This window comes from Anabrus simplex, chromosome 1, assembly GCF_040414725.1.
Source record: "Anabrus simplex isolate iqAnaSimp1 chromosome 1, ASM4041472v1, whole genome shotgun sequence".
Taxonomy (NCBI): domain Eukaryota; kingdom Metazoa; phylum Arthropoda; class Insecta; order Orthoptera; family Tettigoniidae; genus Anabrus; species Anabrus simplex.
In genome coordinates this window covers 892,707,561-892,733,086 of record NC_090265.1, presented here as the reverse complement: position 1 = coordinate 892,733,086, position 25,526 = coordinate 892,707,561, and the positions used below count along the sequence as shown (strand labels likewise).

The window sequence follows — 25,526 nt, the reverse complement described above, 5'->3', positions numbered from 1 at the left end:
GTTATCTTGTTCGCGGACGATATATGCTTGTGGGGAGACTCTAAAGAAGGCCTTCAAGAACAAATAAACTCCTGGACAGAAGCTGCTAAAGAATATGGACTCATCTTCAGCCAAGAGAAAAGTGAGGTTATGGTCATGAAGAGATATAGACAACCAATGGGACACATTGAAATGGAGGGGAAACAGCTACAGATGAACCATCAATTCAAATATCTTGCAAGTGTTATCTCTGATACTGGTTCTATACACAAGGAAATTTCACACAGAATTCAGGCAGGTAGCAACTTTTACAAACTAGTTGAAGACATAATATGGAACAAGAAAATATCAACAAAATGTAAGAGAGTCATATATGAAACCTATTACGTACCAATCCTGACCTATGGTTGTGAAACATGGACCATGAGAAATAAAGATGTTAGTAGAATCCAGGCAGCAGAAATGAGATTTGCCCGTAGCATGACTGGTAAAACACAGGAGGGACAGACTCCGTAATGAGGAAGTCCGGAAGCAGGCTCAAGTTGTAAGACTGCAAGACAGAATAACAGCGCAGCAACTGAGATGGTATGGACATATGCAACGCATGGGAGATAACATATTACCAAAAGAAATGTATGATCTAAAACTTGAAGACAAAAGACCAAGAGGGCGACCAAGACTCAGGTACAAGGACAGGGTGAAGATTGACATTCAACAGCGAGGACATACTCATCGAAGAAGGAGAGAAGTTCAGAGACCGCAACTGGTGGAGAAGTCTCGTTCATGGACCCATCGCTTAAGATGGAATGACGTGGGATATGTATGTATGTATAACTTTAGTTATGTAGCATTTATTGATACAACCACCAATAGCATAATTATTTGGGAATTACATTTTAGGCCTTCCCCTAAACTACCATTTCACTCAACATGAATAAAATTATTTATGACCTAGATTATAGCGACTTATTCTGCAACTTTGCATACCAATTTTCATTAAGATAGGACCACTGATAACATAAATATTTGGGAATTCCATTTTAAACCTTCCCCTAAACTATTTTTTTCTCAGCGTGAATACAATTATTTATGGCCTGGATTGTAGCGACTTATTCCCCGACTTTACCTACTGATTTTCGTTAAGATACGACCATTAATAACATAAATATTTGAGAATTAAATTTTAGGCCTTCCCCTAAACTGCCATTTCACTCAGCGTGAATCCAATTACTTATGGCCTAGATTATAGCGACTTATTCCCCAACTTTGCATACCAATTTTCATTACGGTACAAAAACTAATAACAAATATTTGAGAATTAAATTTTAGGCCTTCCCCATAACTACCATTTCAGTCAGCGTAAACAAAATTATTTATGGCCTAGATTGTAGCGACTTATTCCCCGACTTTACATACAGATTTTCATTAAATTCTCTTCAGCCATTTTCTCGTGATGCGTGTACATACATACAGACAGAAATTATGGAAAAGTAAAAAGTGCATTTCATTGTTACTGTGGACACGACTGATACCATCCTTTTTAAATTCTGAGCAATGTACAGACAAAACTCTTACATATATAGACAAGAATCCAAAAGTCCAGTGTATTGTATTTGTCTTTCTAAGGGATCTGGATGAATTATTTTTAATGTTGAATAATTTTTTACTGTGTTGAGTACAAAAATCGTAATGTTCCATATTTTAAACCGTTCATTGGACTGCTTTGAATATGTATAGGATTGTCAGTATTTCTACAAGAGTTTCTGGTGTCACGATATTATTCCTGACTGTTTTATGTGTGATTTGATTGCTTTAAAATGCCTTTACCTATGTTGTATTTCGTATTAACTTTTGACACTTTGCTACTTAAGTTTATCACATGCAAAATGGCCACCTTCCTTTCATATACAGTAGGTGTGTTAATCATGTGAATTGTGATGTCATACACATGGCTAACAAATTTCCATAGCTACAATTCAAAATTATTGTAAAATTGCTCACTCTGTAAAAATTGAGAAAATTCATAATTTCTGCATCTAAGTTCGTCCAATATAGTAAAAGAAATCTGGGACCTATTCTGGCAACAATTGGCTTCTTTACCAAACACACATTTTGTGACTTATAATTATGTAAGTGATAAATAGTAGATTAGAATGGTTGAGACGCAAGGTATTACATCTAGGAAAATCTGTAGAGCTGGACCGGAATGTCGTGGCACCAAAATGCACGCGGAGTGAGCTAGGCTAGCAGGGAAGAAGAGTGAGGGCTAAACCTGTGCTGATGGAGTGTGAGGTAGCAAACTCAGCATTCCACAGTGAAGTCACCAACTGCACAGCTTGTTACATACTAAACTGACACCCCTTGCGGGGGGGAAGGCTGTGACAAATGAGTCCGAAAATAGGCCCGTGTACAAGTGCCACGACTTACCGGCTGAACTCCACTGGAACAAGCTAAACCATCAACCTACTTTCTGGTTCACACAGCAAGACTAGAGGGCCTTCTCCTGACTTAGGCAAGGGTATCTTGTCTATCAACTGCAACATATTCTTGATGTAAACTTCACTGGGATGCTTATGGTTCAATACTATGTTGGGCAACAGCTTCCAAACAAAGTAACGAACATCATGATATGAAGTGAACTCCTGGAAACGGCCCATCAATTGTGCAGTGTTCTGCTCAGACGACAGTAGAACTAACAATATGGACTGCAAAAGAAGAAAAATAAATATTTTCAGTATACTTCAATAACTTCATTAGTATTTGAGAAAAAAAAGACAAGAGTAAAAATCAGCAGCTTAGTAAACAAAATTGCACTTTGGGCATGAGCAGATAACCACCAAACAATAATAACATGCCTCCAATTCATAGTTTTTGTCAAAAGAAATACACATACAGAAAGAAAGGGTCATATACAGAATAAATAAATTTTTAGGCAATGTATAAGGTGGTACATGACATGTATTTTGGATAAGACAGGTACAGAAATTATATGTAATCACAACAGTAAGAAAAAAATCTCTAAATGATATAATTTTCCATATGCCCACTCTTTGGCCTCATGAATAGTTGAATACATACTTATATAGATGATGACTATCCAACATAAATCTTTGGAAATTGCACAGCACAACTTCAAGATGATGGTCCTCACAAGTTTGGGTTTCCTGTATTTAGCGTATGGCTTTACAGATACAATACACATACACACAAGCTACCTGATTTAGGAAAGCAAACTAGGCATATCTTTATATCTAGGCTGTATAAATAACCAATTGTCTCTGGAAATGCTAGAGCAAAATCCCTGATGTTGCCACTGTGCTTCCTCTTTGGACACACTGTGATAATATGATGGATGCTCTACTTTGTAAAACACTTTTACTTTGAAGAAACATCAAAGGAAGAAGTCACAAGGGTTAACACTTTCCACACAGCACATTTTAGTCATGCTTGGTATGAGGATACCGGAGTTTAAAAAAATTATATTCAGGTTTTTACTGAAAGATGTTGAAACTAATCACTACCACATACATGCTTCTATTTATGTTAATGATTCATCTTTCCTCTTTCAGATGAGCTATTTTATCTTTAAATATAATATTAAAAACCTTCTCAAAATCATCTTTGGAAAAAATGTACTTTATAAAAATAAAAACTTTTATTATTGTTAGCATAGGAAAATTGATAACACAAATGAGAAATAGGAAAAATACATTATGTTACATTGTTACAATATGTCACAGATATCAACAGGGGCAGAAACATCCAAGTACGGTGTCAATACTAGCTTTTAGCTTGAGTAATCCTGTCTGGAATGGAATTTTCAGAAGTCTCGGAAACACACAGACCAACAGCCAACTGCTCTCTTTTTATACCCTAAGACCGGTGTTTTTCTTTCCTACATCTGAAAAGACCTTATGTGCACACTAGCTAGCATTTTCTTCTTCTTGATGCTCGGTATTGGAAGTGCTTCGTTGTTACCCTTGTGGCAACAGATGGTTGCGGTAAAGTACTCTCTCGTTCCACCGCAACACTGTCAGTAACAGAAACTGACAACTCATTTATGAAGTTCGCACATACCTGCATTCTATTTTAAATTATAATTTTTCTGCTTCTGAATCACTATCTTCCATTTTTGATCCAGAATTAATCAAAATCTCTGCAATGTCATCACTGAATAACTTGCTGGCAGCCATTTTACTCACAAAGCCTGACAGCGACCAATTACCACATATGATTATGGGTGACACAAGTAGTTTAAAATAAGTGCTGCAAAATGGTGTCATTTTTGTAATTACTTGAAACTGTACAGCAACGAACAGTGCTTAGGCTTCGTACTCACAGAAGTATTAGCCTGACCCAAGCGGTGTTTGGGCAGAGGGGAAAAAATATCTGTGCAATAGAGGGGCAGGTTCCATCCCACATAAACTATGTCTCCAATGATAGAAGTCTTACAATAAGTTCAGGAAGAAAATTGTTTCACAGTAGGGTTAAGCAGAGTCTGCTGGATATCACAGCAATCAAGAATGATAAGGAACTGATTCCCCGACTACACATTTGCAAACAATTAATTCACTCCCCAATTCAGTTTCTTTCATGCACATCAATCATGGGTGTTCCTTTGCCCCAAGTTCTCTTTGTTTACAACACCATTTAAATGGAAGGCAGTTTCATCTGAAACCTTTGTGCTGCGTAACAGTCTTTGTCTCAGTTGCACAAATTGCAAACTATAGTCTTCACACCATCTTGTAAGGAAACAAGTCAAGATTGGAATGTATAATTAGTTACAGAGATCAGCATTAAATTTCCAACTCAGCACTGGTTCTTCTTTGTGATTTATTTGGATTTCAAATCAAAAGATACTCATACAGCTTCAACATTTCTTTTTTTCTCAGGTATGGATACTAACATTAGAGGATTCAATCTTCAACACATCTTCAGAACTTTTGGTGTGAATTTCTGCATACTTTCAATGGGCAGAGGTCCACTGTAGAACGAAGTGAACAAGAAATAGTTTCCAAGTCACCGTAACACATTGTTTTCATGAATGGCAATTTAACATTCACTTTCGTCCCATGCGTGGTGGGCAACCTACCTTTGCCCATTATTGTTGAAGATCACTGTATGTGTCAAAATGCCAACTAGGATATTTATGCAATAAGTTGAACTTTACACATAGCCAGCAAAGACTAGTCTTACTAGAATTTGGGATTTAAATCCCTTTAGTAAGTATCCATCCACACTCCTGCTGGAATTTCATGAAGGCTGCCTGGAAACCTTTTGCTACTGATCTTGACAAAATCATGAGATGGATTCCACCAGAAAGTTCCAATTATGAGAGATTTATTGGAGCAGTTATCTCAACAGAAAACAGACATTACCAGAGACTATCAAACACAGCAAGTTACAGGATGGATTTCTATGAGCAATGCACTCATTACTGAGAGCCTAGATGTGATGAAATTGTCAAAACTTAAATGAGTCCAGAAAGAAAGAATGGAAAGAATGAATTCTCAACATTCCAGCTGAAAAGCTTGGAAACTATTATGTAAACTTGAATCAAGGGCTCTGTAGTGATAGGCAATGCTCTCACTCAACACTGATGTCACAGATCTTGAGACCGATTATCCTGTGCTGTGATCTGTGCAATATCCTAGTAACTATGAACGTAAGCCTGACAGTATATCATCAGCAATTATTGCATGAAAAAACAAGTATGCAGATAAATTTTTGTCAAGAGACTGGCAAAATACTGCATTTTCAACTATGAGCCCCTTTATACCATCCACAAAAGTGAAAACAGAATGTCAGTATCTTAAATGGTTCGCGAGGTATTTGAGTTGGACATCCCAGCTGAAGAACCCTGTATAATTTGTTAATAATAATACCTTGCAACTGTTGTTGAGATACAGACTGGGCCGGTGATGTTCTCTGTGACAATTCTCCTCCAGTGATATGTGTTTTTAATTATTTCTGCTGACATATTTTGCTTTTTTTGAACAAACCCCACACTGGGCTGGCATCCCTCCAAAATAATCCCACGTCCATGACTTACGTTGCGTTTCAGATATCATCTTAAAAACTGTCACGTACGATTAGACACACTTACATTTTGCACCGTCGTATACCAAAGTAACTAATTATGACGTGAATACTCAATAACATTGTAAGGAATTATTTCCTTCGTCAACATAATGTCGGCCAACGCAAGCACTGGTCAAATGGCTGTTGAATGTGGGGTCTGATAAATTTATAAAGGATAACTATGTACAGCAGCCATCAGTTTCTACACTTAGCCTACTCACTGGTCACTTACGGCTGCATATAATACCAGAATGCATATCCTTTATAATTATAGTCACTTCCTTTTGCCTAAGTTAGTGGAGGTAGCACCAGAAGTAGAACAGGAAGGTGTGCTGTGAGGTGAAGTACAGTTTTTAGTAAAATGTGAAAATGATCCTCACTTAAAACATCCCTGGGATGGCCCTGCTCCATTTTTAGTCAAAACAGACCTCGGTACAAATGAAAGAAATGAATGCCCTAGTTGCTTGTTGACTCGGTATTTACAGAATGGAGAAGGCCCATGCTTGGCTATTCACATAACATTCAGCTCCGTCTACCTGTAGGCCTACAACACGCTGCTCGCCGCACAAGGCAGGGACAATACTTGAGATTTCTAGAAATTTCTCGCAAGAAACAGTGCTTCCGCTAGTTTCAAGAAATCTCGAGACCCCATCTCAGACTGCCCATCACTAGAGTTCCAGTAGTAACAGAACAGTCAGCAGTTTCTCTTAATCAAATTGCTGCTCAAATAGTCTCAGTTTCAATGTTAGGTGATAAAACATACAAGAATGATCAAAAGAAATCTGAAATGTTTGAAAGGGCAGGGACCGACCAATATGAATGTGATACACCAGCAATTCATCCAACACAGGCTACGACAGCAATACAATGCCAAAGTGACCTGCCACCCACCGAACTGGTTCATTCGTACAACATGTTGTCGGAGGATGATCTTGACCTAGTTAATTTAAATAACATGAATTATTACAATGACGGAAGATGTAAAAGAATATTCTAGGTGCATCCTTTTTGAGCTAATTTAGAAGAACATGGTGCTTTTAATGTGTTTAAAGAATTGAAAGATTTAAAATATTCTATAGGATGAGTATAGAAATATTTAATTTCTTGCTACAGAAAGTTGGACCTGCAACTTCTAAAAAGGACACCAACTTCAGGATTTCAGTTTGTGTAGAACATCATTTAATAAATATCAGGTAAATGTGTGTTTGTAATTTATGTTGTTCATCCTACTGAGCAACAGAAAGAACCGTATGTTTAAATACCGGTAAGTGAATTATTTCTAAATATGATAATGATTACATAATCACTGCACATTTAACTGCCGAGTTATCAAAGTTAGTGATAATCTCAAATATAATAGTTATGTATTTGTCCCAAATTAAAGTATAAATGGAAAAACACACAAATTACTGGCCACATACAAAAGAGAAACACATTTAACAGAGATGTATTATTATACTGCAGCAGGAATTGAGTAGAGCTGGTCATATTGCTTGGTTGTGCACATGAACTGCCTATAAATTGAGATGTGTTTTGCATAGGATATGATATAAACCGAGATTTGTCCAACAGTAGGGATGTTGAGCAAGGCAACATTGTGGAAAGCTGTGGCGACTGCATGTTCTTGTTTAAAATTGAGTAACCTTATTTTAAAACATCTCTTCTGACTCTTTGTCATGTCCTGGAATATTCATCATTGAGTAACCCTATTTTAAAACATCTCTTCTGACTATGCATGTCTTCCATATCAGGTGCAAGACTCAACAAAAACATATCATCTGGGTCCTTTCTGCACTCGAAGTATTGGACTGTTTTTTTATTACGTTGGAAATATTCAAAGGCAGATTTATTTACTTACAAAAGACTGACTGCATTCCCTGATTTCATCCTTCTTTCTTTGCAAGATTTTGCAGATGTGGTGAGTGCACAGGTTCACTTCCTGATTTGTTTGAGTCGACTGGTGCTGGAGGGTGTCTGCAGCTACTATTACTACTTCATCATGTTGACGATCAGTGTCTATATTGGATTCTGGAATGCTGCCTTCTGGCTTTCTCGATTTGGCGAAGAGCTCCAAAAAACTCATATATTCCGACAGATAGTACGGCTTTCTCGTTTTAGCGGCAATCCCAGTCAGTAGAACTGTTGCTGACTTTTGATGTCTTGCATAACAGGACCTTAAATGTTTCCAGCGCTTCTAACATGCTTCAACTGTAATGAAAATATACAATACTTAAACACTAATATAATCTTTGTGGTATATTATATTTATTGCACTTTTAACTTAAAGTATTTTTAGAACTCCTTTCTCTTTTCCAGATATTTTGGTACAAGTTGCTCTTTCAAAGCACTTTCATTTTACTACAGTGTGCAAGATTGTTTTGGAAACATAAGTGGCCAATATCAGAATGTATGCAGCCTGAATATATGCCTAGTCCATCCAAGGAGCAATGGGTAGAAGCAGCAATCGTTACTGGGAACAGTGGAATCTATCAAACTGTGTGGGTAGTATCGATAGGAAAAACATACGAATCAAGTGTCCTGCAAAAACAGGATCTGCATGTTATAAGAACAATGGATATTTTTCGGTAGTCCTGCAAGCTATTGCGAATGCTGATGAGTTATTCCTATCAGCTAATGTTGGTGAAAATGGCTGAAATGGTGATGGGAGAACACTGATAGGATGTTCTTTTGGGAGAACATTATTTGATGGACACTGGAACATCCCTTTACCAGGGGGGGGGGGGGGGGAGGAAATGTTGATTTTACTTTTTATTTTATTGCTGAAGAAGCCTTTCCTCTAACAAACATCATGAAACAATATCCTCAAAGACAGCTGACCAAGGAAAGATGAATAATCAATTATAAACTATCAAGAGGGTGTTAATCCGTGGGATGTGCGTTTGAAATAATGGTTTCCAAATTTAGGTTGCTGGATAGAGCAATATGAGGTGATATCAGGAAAACAGACTCCATCATACTGTATACTGTAAAATTTTGTACGAATTAATGATGGGAAATTTTCAAATCCAAAGGCATCGGTCGAACATGATGTGTCTACAGATGGAATTTTGATGCAGGGTCCAGTAAAACATCCAAAACCTTGAAATACAACACTGGAGATAAGGAATTGGTTGTGTACTTTCTTTTTACAACCAACTGTGACACTGCCATGGAAAGACAAATATTGTGTTTAGTATTTTCAACTCTATAACGGTTTGAAACTGGTTAAAGCTATTCTAAACATTTTCATCACTGAATTGTTACTGTACTCTATTTTGCATTGTTTCCTAGTATGTGAAACTTAGGATGTGTTCGTTCTGTATTCAATTTAACTAATAAAATAATTATTCCTTTACATGGAATGTTTTATATTTCCACTATTCAGTACTTATAGATATAAATACATATGTTAGTACCAGTTTCGGTCAGTGAGACCTTCTTCAGCTAATTAATTAATATGCTTATTTAATAAATAGTTATTTTGCTAAGCTAAATTTCACTATAAGTTTATTTCTGACACATACAGTATTCATTTACTTACTAGACTCAGATAATTCCTTGGCAATCCTATGTCATGAGCATTTATGTTACTATATTCACCAATTGAAGTATCTTTAATAAATTCAACAAAGGCTATGTTGAAATCTGGAACATTCCTCATTGTCACCCTTGTATTAGTAACTCACAACTGATAGAACAAAAAGTGGAGCATGCACCACCTTCCACAACACGACTTCTTGTCTTATCAGATGAGTGGGCTCCCGTTCGATACTACGGGTTATATAGAAACGCACACTAGCTGCCAGCAAGCCTTACTTCAGGAATATAGGAAGGAACACAACAGATCTCTCCTTCTGATCTACTTGATATTTCTGATACTACTCTGATACTACAGCGATCGGAAGACTATAATCTAAAAATGCTCCATCACAATGGCCCTACAATTTAAAAGTTTTCACATTACATCAACGTGGGAAGAACAGTAGAAAATTCAGACAATCCCTCATTGCATGGCTTTCTGGATATAACCATGGGATCCCCTGGCTTTGAATTTACCAGAAGAAGCTTGTCAGCCATGAACAGGATCTGAACCAGGTATGGGAGATATGCAGATTTGTTGCATAGGTAGGATAAGATACCATTTCCAGACTATAAACATACAGCATCTCAGCATGTTATCTTACATACACAGGGTCTCTCATACAAACTAAAACCGAACGCACTGTGTTTATACTCTGTGCTACGGCAGCTGTCTCAGTTTAACTTATATCACGCACAGCCACTCTGCTTTATCCGTGTATCAATCTTATATGAAAACTTACCTTATAAAAGATGCTGGAAGTGTTGTCCTTCCTGGGTTATACAGGCACTGTATCTGGTAACCACATTCTGGCTGACACAAGTGTGTTTCTGATTTCTTTCAGTTCCTTCAATGTGTGAGGATTTGTTCGATACATTTTTTTCTTTCAGTTTACCCCACAAGTAAAAATTGCACACTGTTAGATCTGGAGAAAGAGGGGGATATAGACCAGCACTGATCACTGCCTGCAAACACTTCCAAGATGGTAAGAAGGGAATCTTTGCTGTCTGAGCAGGGGCTGAATCTTGATGAAAACGCCCACGTGAGTTTTTTTCTTCTGTTAATTGATGGAAGAACGGCTTCCAAATGTCATCTTGGCACCTCTCTGCATTTACTGTCGTCTCGAAAAAATAGATCCAATTATTCGTCTTGCACTAACAGCACACTGAACACCAATCTTCCTATCCTAATGAGGGACTTCATAAACACCATTAGGATTTTCTGCACACCAATAGCGAGAGTTATGACTGTTCACACGATCATTAAGATTAAACCAGAACTTATATGTACGAAAATACGGTGTTGCAATGGCGACTGTCTCAACATGTTAACAGCTGAGATTACTGGGCGAGTTGGCCATGCGGTTAGAGTCGTGCAGCTGTGAGCTTGCATCCAGGAGATAGTGGGTTCGAATCCCACTGCCGTCAGCTCTGAAGATGGTTTTTCGTGGTTTCGCATTTTCACACCAGGCAAATGCTGGGGCTGTACCTTAATTAAGGCCACGGCCGCTTCCTTCCCAATCCTAGGCCTTCCTCATCCCATCGTCGCCACAAGACCTATCTGTGTCGGTGCGACGTAAAAAAAAAAAAGAGCTGAGATTCAGACTGGCGACTGATGCTTGTCAGGTCGAACACGTGCAGGCTGCTTGCATGGTCAAGAACTATGCGCGCGCCTCCCATACTGTAGCTTACGGATTGGAGAGTAAAAATGCCGCTTAGACGGGCTTAGTTTATATTAGAGAACCTGTAGTCACAGAATGTTCATGAAGGTATTGAAGATTTCCTGAAGCCACCCCACCCTCAATTCAGTAGATTAATGACCTGAATTATAAACTGTATAACTAGTGTGTAAGCTTACTAACCATAAGAGAGAAAACTAAAGAAATATACACACTGGTCTTCTTCTTCTTCTCTTCAACTGCTTTTTCCCACACGCTGGTGCAGTCGTGGATGCGAACTGTATTGCACATGTGGACTTGCTATTGGCTTTACGTCGCACCGATACAGATAGGTCTTACGGCGACGATGGGACAGGAAAGGGCTAGGAGTGGGAAGGAAGCGGCCGTGGCCTTAATTAAGGTACAGCCCCAGCATTTGCCTGGTGTGAAAATGGGAAACCATGGAAAACCATCTTCAGGGCTACCGACAGTGGGGTTCGAACCCATGTGGACTTGGCCCTGTTTTATGCCAAATACCCCTGCATCCCCACCCCAAACACCAACTCTACTTGAAAGGATATATTCAGTATTACATGTTTCTGAGATGGATGACAGTGAGATATGTTGTGTGTACATGAAGAGGATTGTGACAAATTCCATGTACAGTCTGAATGTGATGTTCCGATAATATAGTTTTAAGGGTGGCACACACCCACAAAGAGCAAGCTCTACTTCTAAAGAAGAATGCTATTAAAATCAACACTCAGCAACTTCTATACAAGAATAAATTACTGTATCTCCAAATATATTAGTCCTTCCATATAATTGCGGAGTAAATTACTACTAAAATAAAACAAAGACCACAGTCTTATAGTATATTGCTAAAGAAGTGAATAAAACACAAATGTAAGTTATAATTTAGTCTCCCATCATGCATGGAGTAAGCTAGGAATAGACTGGTTAACCAATTAGAATACCGTATCCTATACGAAAGGAAGAGATTTCAATGTGTTTGTCGATCACTTTGATTACACTGACGATCTCAACAAAGAAAATGACAGGAATGTAGTGGTGCATACAGTGAGTGAAAGACGAGATCCATGCAGTGTGTGTTCAAGGAACATTTCAGTCTTAGGAAAGAATTCTTTCCATTCCTTCTATCTACATGTAGCTCATTTACAATACAATTCAGAAAGGAATTCAACTGCATCTCCCAAATTACAGTTGTTATGTGCCCTGCAAATGCTTCATACAGGAACATTTCAGTTAGCTGCTGGCCATATCTTTCATCGTGTGGTTAGAGTACTAATGAGGTGAATACAGTGGTGCATAAATATGCCTGTAAATGATGATGAATATTCAGAAAATATAAGGAAATTCTTTAAGTTCACAGGTATCCCATACAAGATGGATGCTAATGACTGCAAAGCTTATTCCTGTCTGGTGCCCTTCTCGTGACAATTGCAAACTTTTCAGAAATTGGAAGGGATATTTTTCTAGTAACACACAGGTCATTTGCAAGCAAATATGAGGATCATGAACACTGTTTGCCAATGACCTGCTTGTACGCAAGATGCATAAATTTGGAAAGTGAACTGATGCAAGATGCGATGCTGGACATGGAGATCAGTACAAGGATTCAACAGAGAAATGCATTATATCAGAGTGTGAGAAACCTGGTGTGGAGGAAGGAAGTACCATGAAGTGTAAAGAGGTGATGTATAAGAAGAAGTACTACTGCCCACTACTGACATATGCAGCGGAGACCTGGACACTGATGGAAAGATAGAATAAAATCCAGGCCAGTGAAATGAAATTTTTACAAAGTATAATAGGAAAGACAGAGTAAGAAATGAAGACGTAAGGAAGGAAATTGGAATGAAAAGCTTTATAACAGAATGGAGACGGATAAACTTAAATGGTTTGTATATGTTAACAGGATGGAAGAGGGGAGGATGTAAGTAATCTTACGAAGAAAGAGACCTGTTGAATATAATTCAATTTGTCAATCATGAAGAAAATATAGCAGGATGAATTATTACCAATGATTACTTTTTATGAACGTGAATTTATTTTTTTCACAATTTGTTTTACTTGGCTTCCTTCCCACTCCTAGCCCTTTCCTATTCCATCATTGCCAGACTCGGCAAGCAGGTTGGTTATGGGACTTATACGAAAAGTTCATGTTGCCAGCCTAACTTTGCTGTCATGGACAATCGTCAGTTCATCAAGAACATCTTTCATTACTGATACACATGTGGCACTGCCGTAGTTCTTATATATTTCCTCAACCTTTCATGGTTGGTGGGCAGCATTGTCATCCTCACGACAGAGGTATTCTCTCCAGTGCTAACTTCTTCACAGTTGTGTACGGTCGTCCATTCTTGATATACGTCATGAATTCTTTTCTTGGTCTTCCTCTTCTCTGTTTGGCCTCCAGCCTACCCTCCCAAGGGTTTTCCTTTTGTCAACTTCTATAAACAGAACATGAATGTAGCTTGTTTACAGATATCCTCCTAAGAACTTGTACCGTAATATATTTCCCAATTGTAGCCAGTGAAAGCACAAACTTTTCATCGGGTGTCAGTCAGTCTCCTAACCATGACTCCATGTATAGTACAGTAAAGGCCACTGACAGCAAATACAGTGGAGACAATACACGACATTCCGAGGGACAGCTATTAGAGCTCTCTTTAGCGGGTAGACCTGAGAACTACTGATTCTGTCGTAAGAGCACGTGTACGCGACACTCCGAGGGACAGCTATTAGAGCTCTCTCTAGCGGGTAGACCTGAGAACTACTGATTTTGTCGTAAGAGCAAATGTATTTGTGTGTGAAGTTTTTGGTGTTATTTATGCGTTTTCAGTGAGTTGACATAATTAAATAATAGCATGTGTTATTCCTTGATATCTCCTCGCAACATGAGGGGAAAGGTATGTGCTGTGTTTGGCTGCAGTAACTATGAAATAGAGAAGAATGCGCGGCCTTTCTTTCGCTTCCCTCGTGACAAGAAAATGTAATATTGTGTTTGCATATATATTCTTCCAGTGACAAAGAGATTTTTATAGTACTTCATAATCTTCTGACCTGCTTGACCCATATTTTAACTGGCTTAAAATGTAATACGCATATTCAATACCGATGTGGTGTTGTAGATGTGATCTGTGTGTTCTGAAATGTCACAGAAGTGATTTGGATAAGGTGTACAAGAAAGAAGGGATGCTACACTTATATAAGAATTATAAGATCTGTTCACATCATCTCCAGGCCAGCGACTTTAAAAATCCTCGACTATACAGCCAGGGGTATCTTACATTTTTACTCTAATTGTAGGTAAATATTCCTCAAAGCATCACTATCAACAACATTTTCATACTTTTCTTTCTTTTATCCCTAAGATTAAAGCCGGGATTTTATAGATTATAGATTTCCTTTCTGTTAGTAGACTTCACGTTAAGAGGAAATTTGTCCAGCTTTTAAATGTTAATTCATTGCATCATGTGTGTAAGGAATGTGCCCGATATTTTTATTGACGAGTGTCTTAATGTGATGATACAATGTTTTTTAAATGAGAAAAAAGACAAATCTAACCGTAAAAGTTCAGACAGGAATACTAAAGCAAAAAATGTAATACATAAATGAAAGATCAAGCCATTTCACAGCAGTCCATTTCACATCTTGTTTATATGTCTAATTTCAGTCTTTAAATAATAACCTTTTAAATAATTCTTCATTTATCCAGAATTGCTTTAGCAACTTCGAAGTTAATATCTCAATAATACTTTCTTTCTAGACGTAATTTATCTATCCATTTTCGTATATGCATTTCCATTGATATTTGAATTTAGCGCGACTTTTCAGGTCAAGTCACTAGGAGCGCCACCGTCGAATTGCCTCCCATTTTAACAAGGCTAAATCTGTAAGTGTTGCATATTGTCTCTACTGTATTTGCTGACAGCAATGCTATTGCTGAGTTAATTGAAAGTGTTTTAGACAGTGATTCGGAGGATAGTGATTGTGATCATGAGATTAGAGACGGGAATTTGCCTATTTTATTCCTGTGTTCAGAAACATAGACTTTTGAGATATACATCCATTTTAGGGTCTTTTTAGCTACGTTTCTTTAGTTTCATTGTGCCTATAATGTCTATTTCAGGAGTTTGTGACTATTTGGAGTATAATTGCCTATTTGATGCCTTTTGACTGTATTTTAAAAATGCCGATTTTCTTCCAGTGCATTATATTGTAGCTAGTGTGCTTAACAGAATTATATTCTCTTTTCTCAATATCTGTTTACCCCATAAACAAAAATGGGAATTCTCGGAAGTCACCAGAAATAGTTCCATCGGAGAAACAAGGAACAATTTGACCTCGAAGCCTCCAACCTCCAAAGGCATATCCAAGAACCAGTCAACATTGAACTATGTTGCACAACCCATATGCCCTGTACCCCCGCCCCCTTTCAATGCAAACTGTTGTACACGTACGCTTTATGTTCAGAACGTGTTGTGATTTATTGTGAAGTGGAAGAAGAAGAAGTGTGTTTGCGGCAATGCCCAAAGAAAAATCATCGAAGTCCTACTGGCTGAAGCAGTGGATTACAGGGGATCCCAATTTCATTATGGATAGAAGGGTAGTCTGTCAAGCTTGCTGTAAGGAGGTAAGTTTGTTTGTTCCTTTTTATCTTTTTTGTGATTGAGAACTATGGTTGCATTTCATTGTAGCACATAAAGGCCTATTCATTTATGTATTGTGGCAAGTTATTTTATTGCAATGCTGTATTAGTTGTGAACTTTCAATAATTTATATTGCTAAAATGTAAATAATCATTAAATTACTGAGCAAGGAGTTAGAATGCCGGTGGACAAAAATGAAATCAGCATTTTGAACTGTGATTCATTTCCTGTGAAAATAGAGATTTACAACTGAAATGCAATTTTTAAAACTCCCTTTAAAAATCGTGAATTCTATTGCACTTCCGCTAAGCCTTCGCAAAACACAGGTTGCAGATCTGATGTAGCCCGGCTAGGACAATGCCACAGCGTGGGTTTTTTTTTTTTTTTTTTGCTAGTGGCTTTACGTCGCACCGACACAGATAGGTCTAATGGCGACGATGGGATAGGAAAGGCCTAGGAGTTGGAAAGAAGCGGCCGTGGCCTTAATTAAGGTACAGCCCCAGCATTTGCCTGGTGTGAAAATGGGAAACCACAGAATACCATCTTCAGGGCTGCCGATAGTGGGATTCGAACCTACTATCTCCTGGATGCAAGCTCACAGCCACGCGCCTCTACGCGCATGGCCAACTCGCCCGGTAGCGTGTTTTGTAGGGTTGCCAAGACTATCTTTACAAGACCAGGCCAGCGAAAAGACCGTTGGTCTGGATTGGTGAGGTCCGGTTAGTAATCGTTGTGCTTGGGGTAGGGGGAAGCAAAGAGAGAGTGAGGGATGTAAGCTCCCAGGTTAACAAGCCTCTAGCATCCCCTCTAGAGTCTTGCTAAATTGCAACAAAAATAAGGTTGCGGGCGTATGTCACAAAAATTTCAAATTACATGTAAAAACTCATTTTTAGGTCCATATTGAAATTCATTATAAAATAATACAAATTTTGATTTGCTTTCCACCTACTCAATACCATAAAAGGTTTTCATTGTTAGTATTTTATCCTTGACATAATACTACAGTTGGGACATGTTTCTGTCATCTACCAAGCATCCTCAGCCATTATAATGTCTCAAGGTTAGGTTATGATTTTGATGTATTTACAATTAATTATTGGCCATGCACGTAGAGGCGTGCGGCTGTGAGCTTGCATCCAGGAGATAGTAGGTTCGAATCCCGCTATCGGCAGCCCTGAAGTGGACAGCAAACTACAAGCCGCAGAAATGAAGTTCCTACGAACGATGGTACAGAATACAAAAAGGGACAGGGTAAGGAATGAAAGAATAAGGGAGGAAGCTGGTGTGTACCCATACCTGAATGAAAAAGTGACAAGGGCCCGTTTGAAATGGTTTGGCCATGCCAAACGAATGGACAGTAGAAGGACATCAAAACAATGGTTACACACAGTCGTGGACGGAAAACGACCGGTAGGAAGACCTAGGAAGAGATGGCTGGACCAAGTGAAAGAGGACATAGGAACAAGAGGAGTCAGCTGGGATGTCGTCTTGAGGGAAGAGTGGTACATGGACAGACAGAAGTGGAGAGTGCTCGTAAACCACACCCGGGAAACTGGAGTGGAAAACTGATGATGATGTACTTAATTATAGCCTTAACACTAATTAGGTAATACATTTTGTTGAATTGCAGTTATGATATACAGTTAGTTGTGATTAAAATAACAGTGCCAAGGTTAGGGTAAATGACTTGTTTCATTAACATTGATATCTAAGACTCAGTGATAACATGACATAATGAGATTCTGGCTAAAAGGTTTCATGCATTTCTTCTTTCGTTCTAACGGTGAGTGAACAACTGAGTGTGTTGTAATATAGTAGTCCAGAGTCTTGGTTAAAAATTACAGAATCGTCTCAAACTGAAAACTTCTGAAGCTTTTTGTCTTTATATATGCATTAATTTAATTCGTATTGCACGTTAATCCTCATGTGGCCTTGATACGTCACAGTCATTAATTAATATTGACCGTCGAATATGTCCTGTTGGTGGTTTTCCAACCATAAACTTAAAATGACTAGTTGACATTGTAGAGTTAGAAGCTGTTAAGGGCTACAGTCAAAAGGGACATTCGGCTACATAAATCTTAGGCGTTGTTAAAATTGCTTCTGCTATGTCTGTGTGTATTGGTATATCCCTTTGACTATTGCTAAGAATGTATTGAACAGGTGGAAAGCAAATCAATATTTGTATTATTTTATAATTTAAAATTACGCGGTCTTTAATTTTCAACGAGGGTGGCGGCCTTGTGGGCACACATGATGCAGGATCTATTGCAGGCAACAGAAAATAGTCTTCATGACAGCTGACCAAAGCCGGCGAATAGAAAAAATAAAATGTTCACAAATCTGAGATTTATAGGGCCAGCTTGTGTCCTTGGCAAGCATAAAGGATGGATCTCTCCTCTACGCTACTCCGGTATCATTTCAAGTCTTTTTAATCATATTTTTCACCTGGTGAACTCGACACAATACTGCCAAATCATAACTGCAAATCCTTGAGGACGTATTTACATGTAAATTACTTATTCACTTGTTCCTACTTTAAAGTTTTGTACTTCTAGAAACATCATCTCAAATAGTCTTTTTTAATGAAACAAATGCATGATATATACTAAGCATTATTGCCAATTAGTCCAACTGTAGAAATTTAAGATATAGGGACAATGTAATTTATGTCAATTTTATTACTTTTCAGATCAAATGTGAGAAAAATATCACATAAATCAACTTAGAAATACTGCGATGCATCTGATACGAGTACAGAAATTTGTAACAACGCAGCTTTTCTGCCAGTCCACTTTGGGCAGCGACCAACAACCATTTTCTTCAGACCTATGCACTGCAATGTTGGGAGCTAATATGCCCCTGCATAAACCAGAGCATCTTCAAATTTCAACAAGCTGCCGGGAGCAATCACCAAGTTGGAGAAGAGTGGCATGCCCCTGGTGGAGTCATTTAGGATTGAGTAAGAAGTCAGGGAAAGTTTTGACTGAACCTCTGGGAAGGCAGCCACTGTCAGCAAAATAAAACCAGATGAAGTGACTTCATTGAAGTTTTGTCCAATCACTTCATGTGATCAAAAAACATTATGCACGACAGGAGAACAAGATTGGTACCGGAAAACATTGAAACGTTGCTTGTGAATTCCTTTTATAGTAACTGAGTGTATTATTAAATTATAAGTAATTTTTTCATACCTATTTTACATGTTAGTTCCTATTTAAATGCCTATTTTGGCTGATTTAAGAGCCTATATGCCTGCCAAATGTAACTGTTTTGGTACCTATAATTCTCGTCTCTAATCATGATAGTACTGAAGAAGAGATTTTAAGTGAAAATGACAGTTCATCTGATACAAATGACTGTGAAATCATTTGAAAGTAAAATATACTGACCAGGTGTGGGCACGTCAATGGCTGGTGCTGTAAAGCATAAGCGAGGGAAACCTCCAAAAAGTGGAGAGAAGACCATTGTCTTAAACGTATTTAATAAGTTCATGGAAATATATCCCGACAGTTCAATTGACAATACCGTGAAATTAACATATGAGTTCACCAATGTGTCTGAGTGTGTACAGTGTGCAGAAAGAATTTTCTTCTGCCGACTGTGTTACCACACCAGGTAAAAAGAGGGCACGTGGTAGAAGTGTTTTGGAGGTGGAGTGCGATGAATCTGTTCGTTCTGCTATCCGGAGGAAAGTGGACATAGTTTTTAAACACAGTGAACCCCCTACAATTACCAAAGTGTTATAAACTGTAAATTCTGATTCTGAACGCCCAGATTTAAAAAAGTCCCCCTTTCACACGCTACTGAAAGAAATAAGTTCCAAGTTCATTAGCAGAAATCGAATAAACGTAGTGGAAAAAGATGATGATATATTGTGGCGTAGGCGTTATTTCTGTAAGAAAGGAGAATTTAGACAACAGGAGCAGAAATTATACTATTTGGATGAGACGTGGATTTGGTCCGACTCGTTGGCTGAATGATCAGCGTACTGGCCTTTGGTTCAGAGGGGCCCGGGTTTGATTCCTGGCCGGGTTGGGGATTTTAATCGCTTCTAATTAATTCTTCTGGTTCGGGGATTGGGTGTTTGTGTCTGCCCCAATACTACCCTCTTCATATTCACACAACACACTACACTACCGACCACCATAGAAACACACAATAGTGATTACGGTACATCCCTCCATATAGGGTTAGAGGCAGAAAGTGCATCCAGCTGTGAAACAGGGCCAAATGCACATCTGCGACGCAGTTCGCACCAGCAACCCCACACGTGTGGGAAAAGCGGTAGGAAAAGGGGGATGAGATGTGGATTAATAAAGGGCACACAACATTAAAGGAATGGCGAGACACTACCGTAAAATTGAAGAAACGGGCATTTCTTTCAGGTTTAAGCACAGGGCTAAAAAATCCAACAGGGAGGGGTAAACAACTAATACTGTTACACATTGGAAGTGATGACGGTTTTATGGAGGGTGGTGATCTAGTGTTCGCGTCTACAAAAAAATGGAGACTATCACGGTGAAATGACTGGTGACATACTTAAATAGTGTTTTGGAAGAATACTACCAAAGTTGATGCCTGGTAGTGTTATCATGTTAGACAACGCTCCTTATCACAGTGGGAAGTTAAAACGTATCCCAAACAAATCCTGGAAGGAAGCTGAAATAATTTCATGGCTGAGATGTAAAAACATAACATGCGACAAAGGACTTGTTAAACGATATAGATGTTGATTTCCATATGTCATCTGATGGCCAGGCAGGCATCAATTTTTGGTAATGAGACAAAGTGTCTCATAGTGCACTGGCACTGCCGGTGGCTCCAAGTAGCCTACACAGTAGCCTCCACGGTGTGCACTAGCCATACGTCTTGGTAGGTTTGCTATTTACCAACTGATGAGCCCAACTTAGCACACTGGGGTGAAATGCTGGCAACCAGGAATGAGTTGCTGGAAAATTTATAATGTCCATGAGGGACCATTTATACTGGACTTGTTAAAACCGAATTGCTCGAAATGGTGAAGACTCACAACCCTCAGTTCGAGAAATACGTAACAGCTGACTTAGGGCTGTCGACAGTGGGGTTCGAACCCACTACCTATGGAATACTAGATACTGGCCGCACTTATGCGACTACAGCTATCAAGCTTGGTTTGCGCTTGTTTTGCTATTTGCTATAATGTCACTAATTTACCAAGTATTGTAATACAATACAATAATCTTCCTTTCTTCTTAGGTCTGCTGTTAGTTAATAGGTAAGTATTTGCATTTGTAGTACACTTTATATTGTGTGGTTAAATGTAAGAGAGGATATTACAGTCTTAATTTTGCCACTAGTAAAGACACCTACTACTACTACTACTACTACTACTAATACTGCTAAGGGAATCTTCTCAAGTTTCACCATTTCATGTTTGTCCTTGTCTCCTCTCTCTATTGCTCCCACTTCGCATACTGACTTGACACTGTATTCGTCCTGCCATCCTAGCATGGATCCATTTGCCCATTCTCAATATGTCTTCATTTGAAACTTGTTTGTTCCTTTCCAATACCAACAATAATTTCATAGCTGCCATACAATCCAAACACAGTAACTGCAAACTTCTTCACTAGACTAATCAATGTGCAAAATCAACAAAAACTGAATACAGCTAAATACTTGGATATGGAAGTGTAATTATAAAGAATAGGTAATATACAGTGCAACTCTAAGAATGACAGATATCAATAATGCGATAGCGTTTTAAATTTATGTCATGAGATGGCTGTAAATGATGTAAGACAATCATAATACTCACCCTCTTGAGCACAAAAAAAAACAAGTACGAGATCCCTAATATGTATCTTATTCAGGACCACCTGGCGCCCATGATCATCAAGGTGTCAAGTCTATAAAGTATGACACTGTGGTTAATTGGTTCGAGTCCCATTGGTCGAAGAAAATTTCACCAGCAATATGTTGACCGGCAGAATAGGATGTGGTGGTATACAATTACTAATCATTAGATTGTGTGCCTAAAACCTGGATTACATTCCAAAACTCTCCACAATGCTCATGGAGTGAGAGCATAAGATGCTGCTGATGATTATTCGTCCATTGGATGGGGACGGAAATCCTTAAGCAGACCCGATGGTGCTATTCGACAAGAGCAGGCTATGTCCCGGCCCCAGGTTTCACCCTCTTCCTTCCTACTATCATAAATCAAGTCATTCATTTCATTTATGAACAAGGGTTGGATATACAATAGGTCGTATTCATTGCACCTTTTGATATTCACTTTAAGAATGCATGCAAAATAACACACTACAGACCTCATGTGAGGTACGTTGCTAGTTCTACCCAAATCCATGAGATGGAAGCAGGAAACATTGTGGAGTTATCTCCAACTTGTTATGTCACATATACTGAGTCACTAAAGTTAATACAGCCTCATACAGTAACTGTATGTGTTTTCTATAGTAGAGAAATATTTCTTTCCAATAATAAGACTAGTTAAGAAAGAAAGGAAAAGGCCTCATACTTGACCCATACAATTTTCAAAGAAAATGGACCTGTAGGTCTTTTCTAGAAAATGTGACTGTATTTTGTAAGCTTTCATTGAATGAAAGATTGCAGAAATTGTCTTTTGTTTTGAAATGAAAACACAAAAGGGGTGAGAAAATTTCTGAGGGCTGATATAATAGCAATACAGAAATGTCCTTAATTCCCGCAGACCTACATTTTCAAATTTTGGCACAACTATAGAAAGGGACACGCAAGGATTAGTAACACGAGCCACCACTAGGTGGCGCATGCGAGTTTACTGTCGCACTAGAAGCGCTAAGAGGAAGCGCCGAGAGGAACGACAATGCTGCCAACTGTATTTCTTGCATTTTAGAAACCCTTATATGACTTTTTTCTTGCCATGCGGACAGTATGCGCCGCGGCCATAGTTAAGAGCCTCCCGAAGGGAGTGTGGCTCCCGAAGGGAGCCAGTGTTCTCATGACAGAGATAGGCCTCAAGGTGCAAAAATACCTTAAAGCTAATAAATGATCTTCATATCTCGCGCCGAGGCCATTTCAAACTTCCCTGGCCGCTTCATAATTTTTTTCTTCTGCAATGGTTGGTAACAAAATCTCGGCCTCATCCTAGGTGTCAATGACGTTATCCTCTTCCATACGTGAACCAATCACCGTTATAAGCAATGGAGTATGGCATCTAAAACAGTATTTTTGGTTATAAAAGCAAATGTACTTCTAGGGGCAGGTGGGTTGGTCCCTGGCTAGCGTATTGAACACATCCCTCTTCCACAATCATTTTCAGGTGAGAATAGCAGCATTTAAAATAACATTTTATCTTATAATTCTTGCGTGTCCCTTTCTATATTTCTACCCAAATTTGTTACAAATATATTCTCCCCATGCTCAGATTTTTTTCTTTTTTTCAGATATATTCTACTGTAGTTTTAAATATATAGTATCAAATGTATGCTACTATGAAGTCAAATTAATGTGAATCAATTTCTTAGCCAGCTCGCATAGTACTGTATGCAAACCTTTTCTTGAGCCCTGAGCTCCATAGTGCTGAATGGGAACTAGGGCTCAAGAAAAGGTTCGCGTACTATACAACAGATGGAATATAATAAATACCGCAAGTACTCACATGTAATCTTTGCACTGGAAAGTAGTATTCGCTTTTCTGGGTACTTTCTAGAGGATGTTTGCCCTCCAATGCAACAAGTTTCATCAGCGTTGACAAAGCTTGTGATTGGGAAGATGATCTGTGTTTTTCTAACACAACTAGCAACCGGTTGAAAGTATCTTCGTAACACTCTCGCAACCATATCCGGTACTTCGTCTCGGCAGAAGCATCTGAAAAAGAATAGCCACCTTGATCAACAGTAAATCTTACACACCCCTGAACTACAGTAATCAACGATATTGCGACTAAACCAACGCCCAGAATATCAATTGATGTCGAGGTAAATTACACATACCATGCTTATCGACAAATAGCACGCCTAGAAATAAGCAGTGTTACTCTAAAAATATCAAAATAGAATAAAATCAAAACCAAAAGATCTTGTTTACCATGCACAATTAGAGGTAATTACCTTGTTCAACAGAATAGGCGCAAGCTCCAAACATTTCTCGCCTCTTAAGTATCTCCATAAATATCATTTCTAACGTTAAGATACACGGCTGCACTATATTATCATCGTCCTGAAACAAAAACAGGCGCCGTTGTTTAACATCATATAACCTCAAATTTATTACTCCGACCAACATAACTTTACCTTAATTATTATTATTATTAGGACAAGTGAAATTACCTGTATTAACGACAGAATGTCTATTAAATTATTTGCATTTTTACGGCTTTTTAAAAATTCTATAGCTTTCGCACGGAGCTGTTTGCATAGCATCTTCGATGCCATATTGACATAAATGAACATAAGAACATATACTACTCAAACCTAAGAATATTTATTATCACCAATTGGCACCTGAAATACAACAAAAAGAAACACACTATATACTTGTTTTTTGCTTATCTTTTGTTTGACAAACTCTTTATTTTAAAGGCATACACTGGCAATGTTCTAATAGAAAGTGAAAATCACAAGTAAATGCACGTTAAAATGTAATATTAAACTATTGGATATATCAATTAAGATTGCTCTATAATAAGATAGGGAGATGTTCAACAAATGTCTAACTATGCAATTATTTAAGGAAAGGCTAGGAAAACAACAGATAGGGAATCTGCCAGCCGAGCGACCGCTCTAAATAATAAGAAGAAGGTGCGCTCAGTTGAGCATACCACAGAATCTTATAGTCTTTACTGTAATCTGTGATAGACTTCGTTCTTTTCGTGCGCTTGAGTATGTGGTACGTGTCAATTTTTGCCACACAGCACACACACGCAATCTACGTCTGGTTTGTGAAATCGCTTGTTAATACACAGCTTGTAGTGTAAGCCATGGACTGAAAATCTGGCTATTACATGTCTTTGCTCCTGGTTCTCTCTGATCCAGGACTTCTCCACCATAGCAGGCGAGCTGTAGAATTCCAGCTGGTTTTCTTCTCTCTTCTCATTTCCGTTCCTAAGTAGCTCTTGAAATGGTTCTGTGATGGTAGGTGGTGTTCGATACTGATGCCCTCCATGAAGTACAGTAAGCGAATCTTTTCCTGATCCCAAGTTCCCATTCAGCAACATGGAGCTCAGGGATCAAGAAAAGGTTCGCGTACTATAGGTTTCTCCCATCATCTCGTACAGAAGTCGTCAAGGGGCTGTCTTCCCTACTCCCATTGCTCTTTTCATGTACATCGCCTTCACCATTTCAATTTTGGATAATTCACCTAAAATTAACTTCTCCAAGATGATCTGTATACCGTAGATGATGATCGAGGCTATTGCACTTCTAAATAGTGCCATCGCCGTGCAGATAGACAGCTTCCTAATATTCTTTATGTAGTATATTGCCCTGATTGCTGCCGCTGTCTTTTCTTCTATGTGAAGACTGTATGATGATGCTGTTGTTTGCAGTGTAACCCCTAGGTATTTGAA

The 25,526-nt window shown here is 38.4% G+C and overlaps 1 protein-coding gene across 1 annotated transcript in view; it reads right to left on the bottom strand.

The window, feature by feature from the left end:
- Positions 1–24,443, bottom strand: part of LOC136874505 (nucleolar complex protein 4 homolog B) — a 55,914-nt gene extending 31,471 nt beyond the window's left edge. Inside the window, exons 1-4 of the mRNA XM_067148140.1 lie at positions 24,289–24,443; positions 24,070–24,178; positions 23,619–23,827; positions 2,447–2,684 (exon numbers count right to left, since the gene is read on the bottom strand). Of these exons, the coding sequence (XP_067004241.1) occupies positions 2,447–2,684; positions 23,619–23,827; positions 24,070–24,178; positions 24,289–24,411 (679 nt within the window). The 5' untranslated portion in view covers positions 24,412–24,443. The remainder of the gene's footprint in view (positions 1–2,446; positions 2,685–23,618; positions 23,828–24,069; positions 24,179–24,288) is intronic.
- Between the last annotated feature and the right edge of the window lie 1,083 nt (positions 24,444–25,526).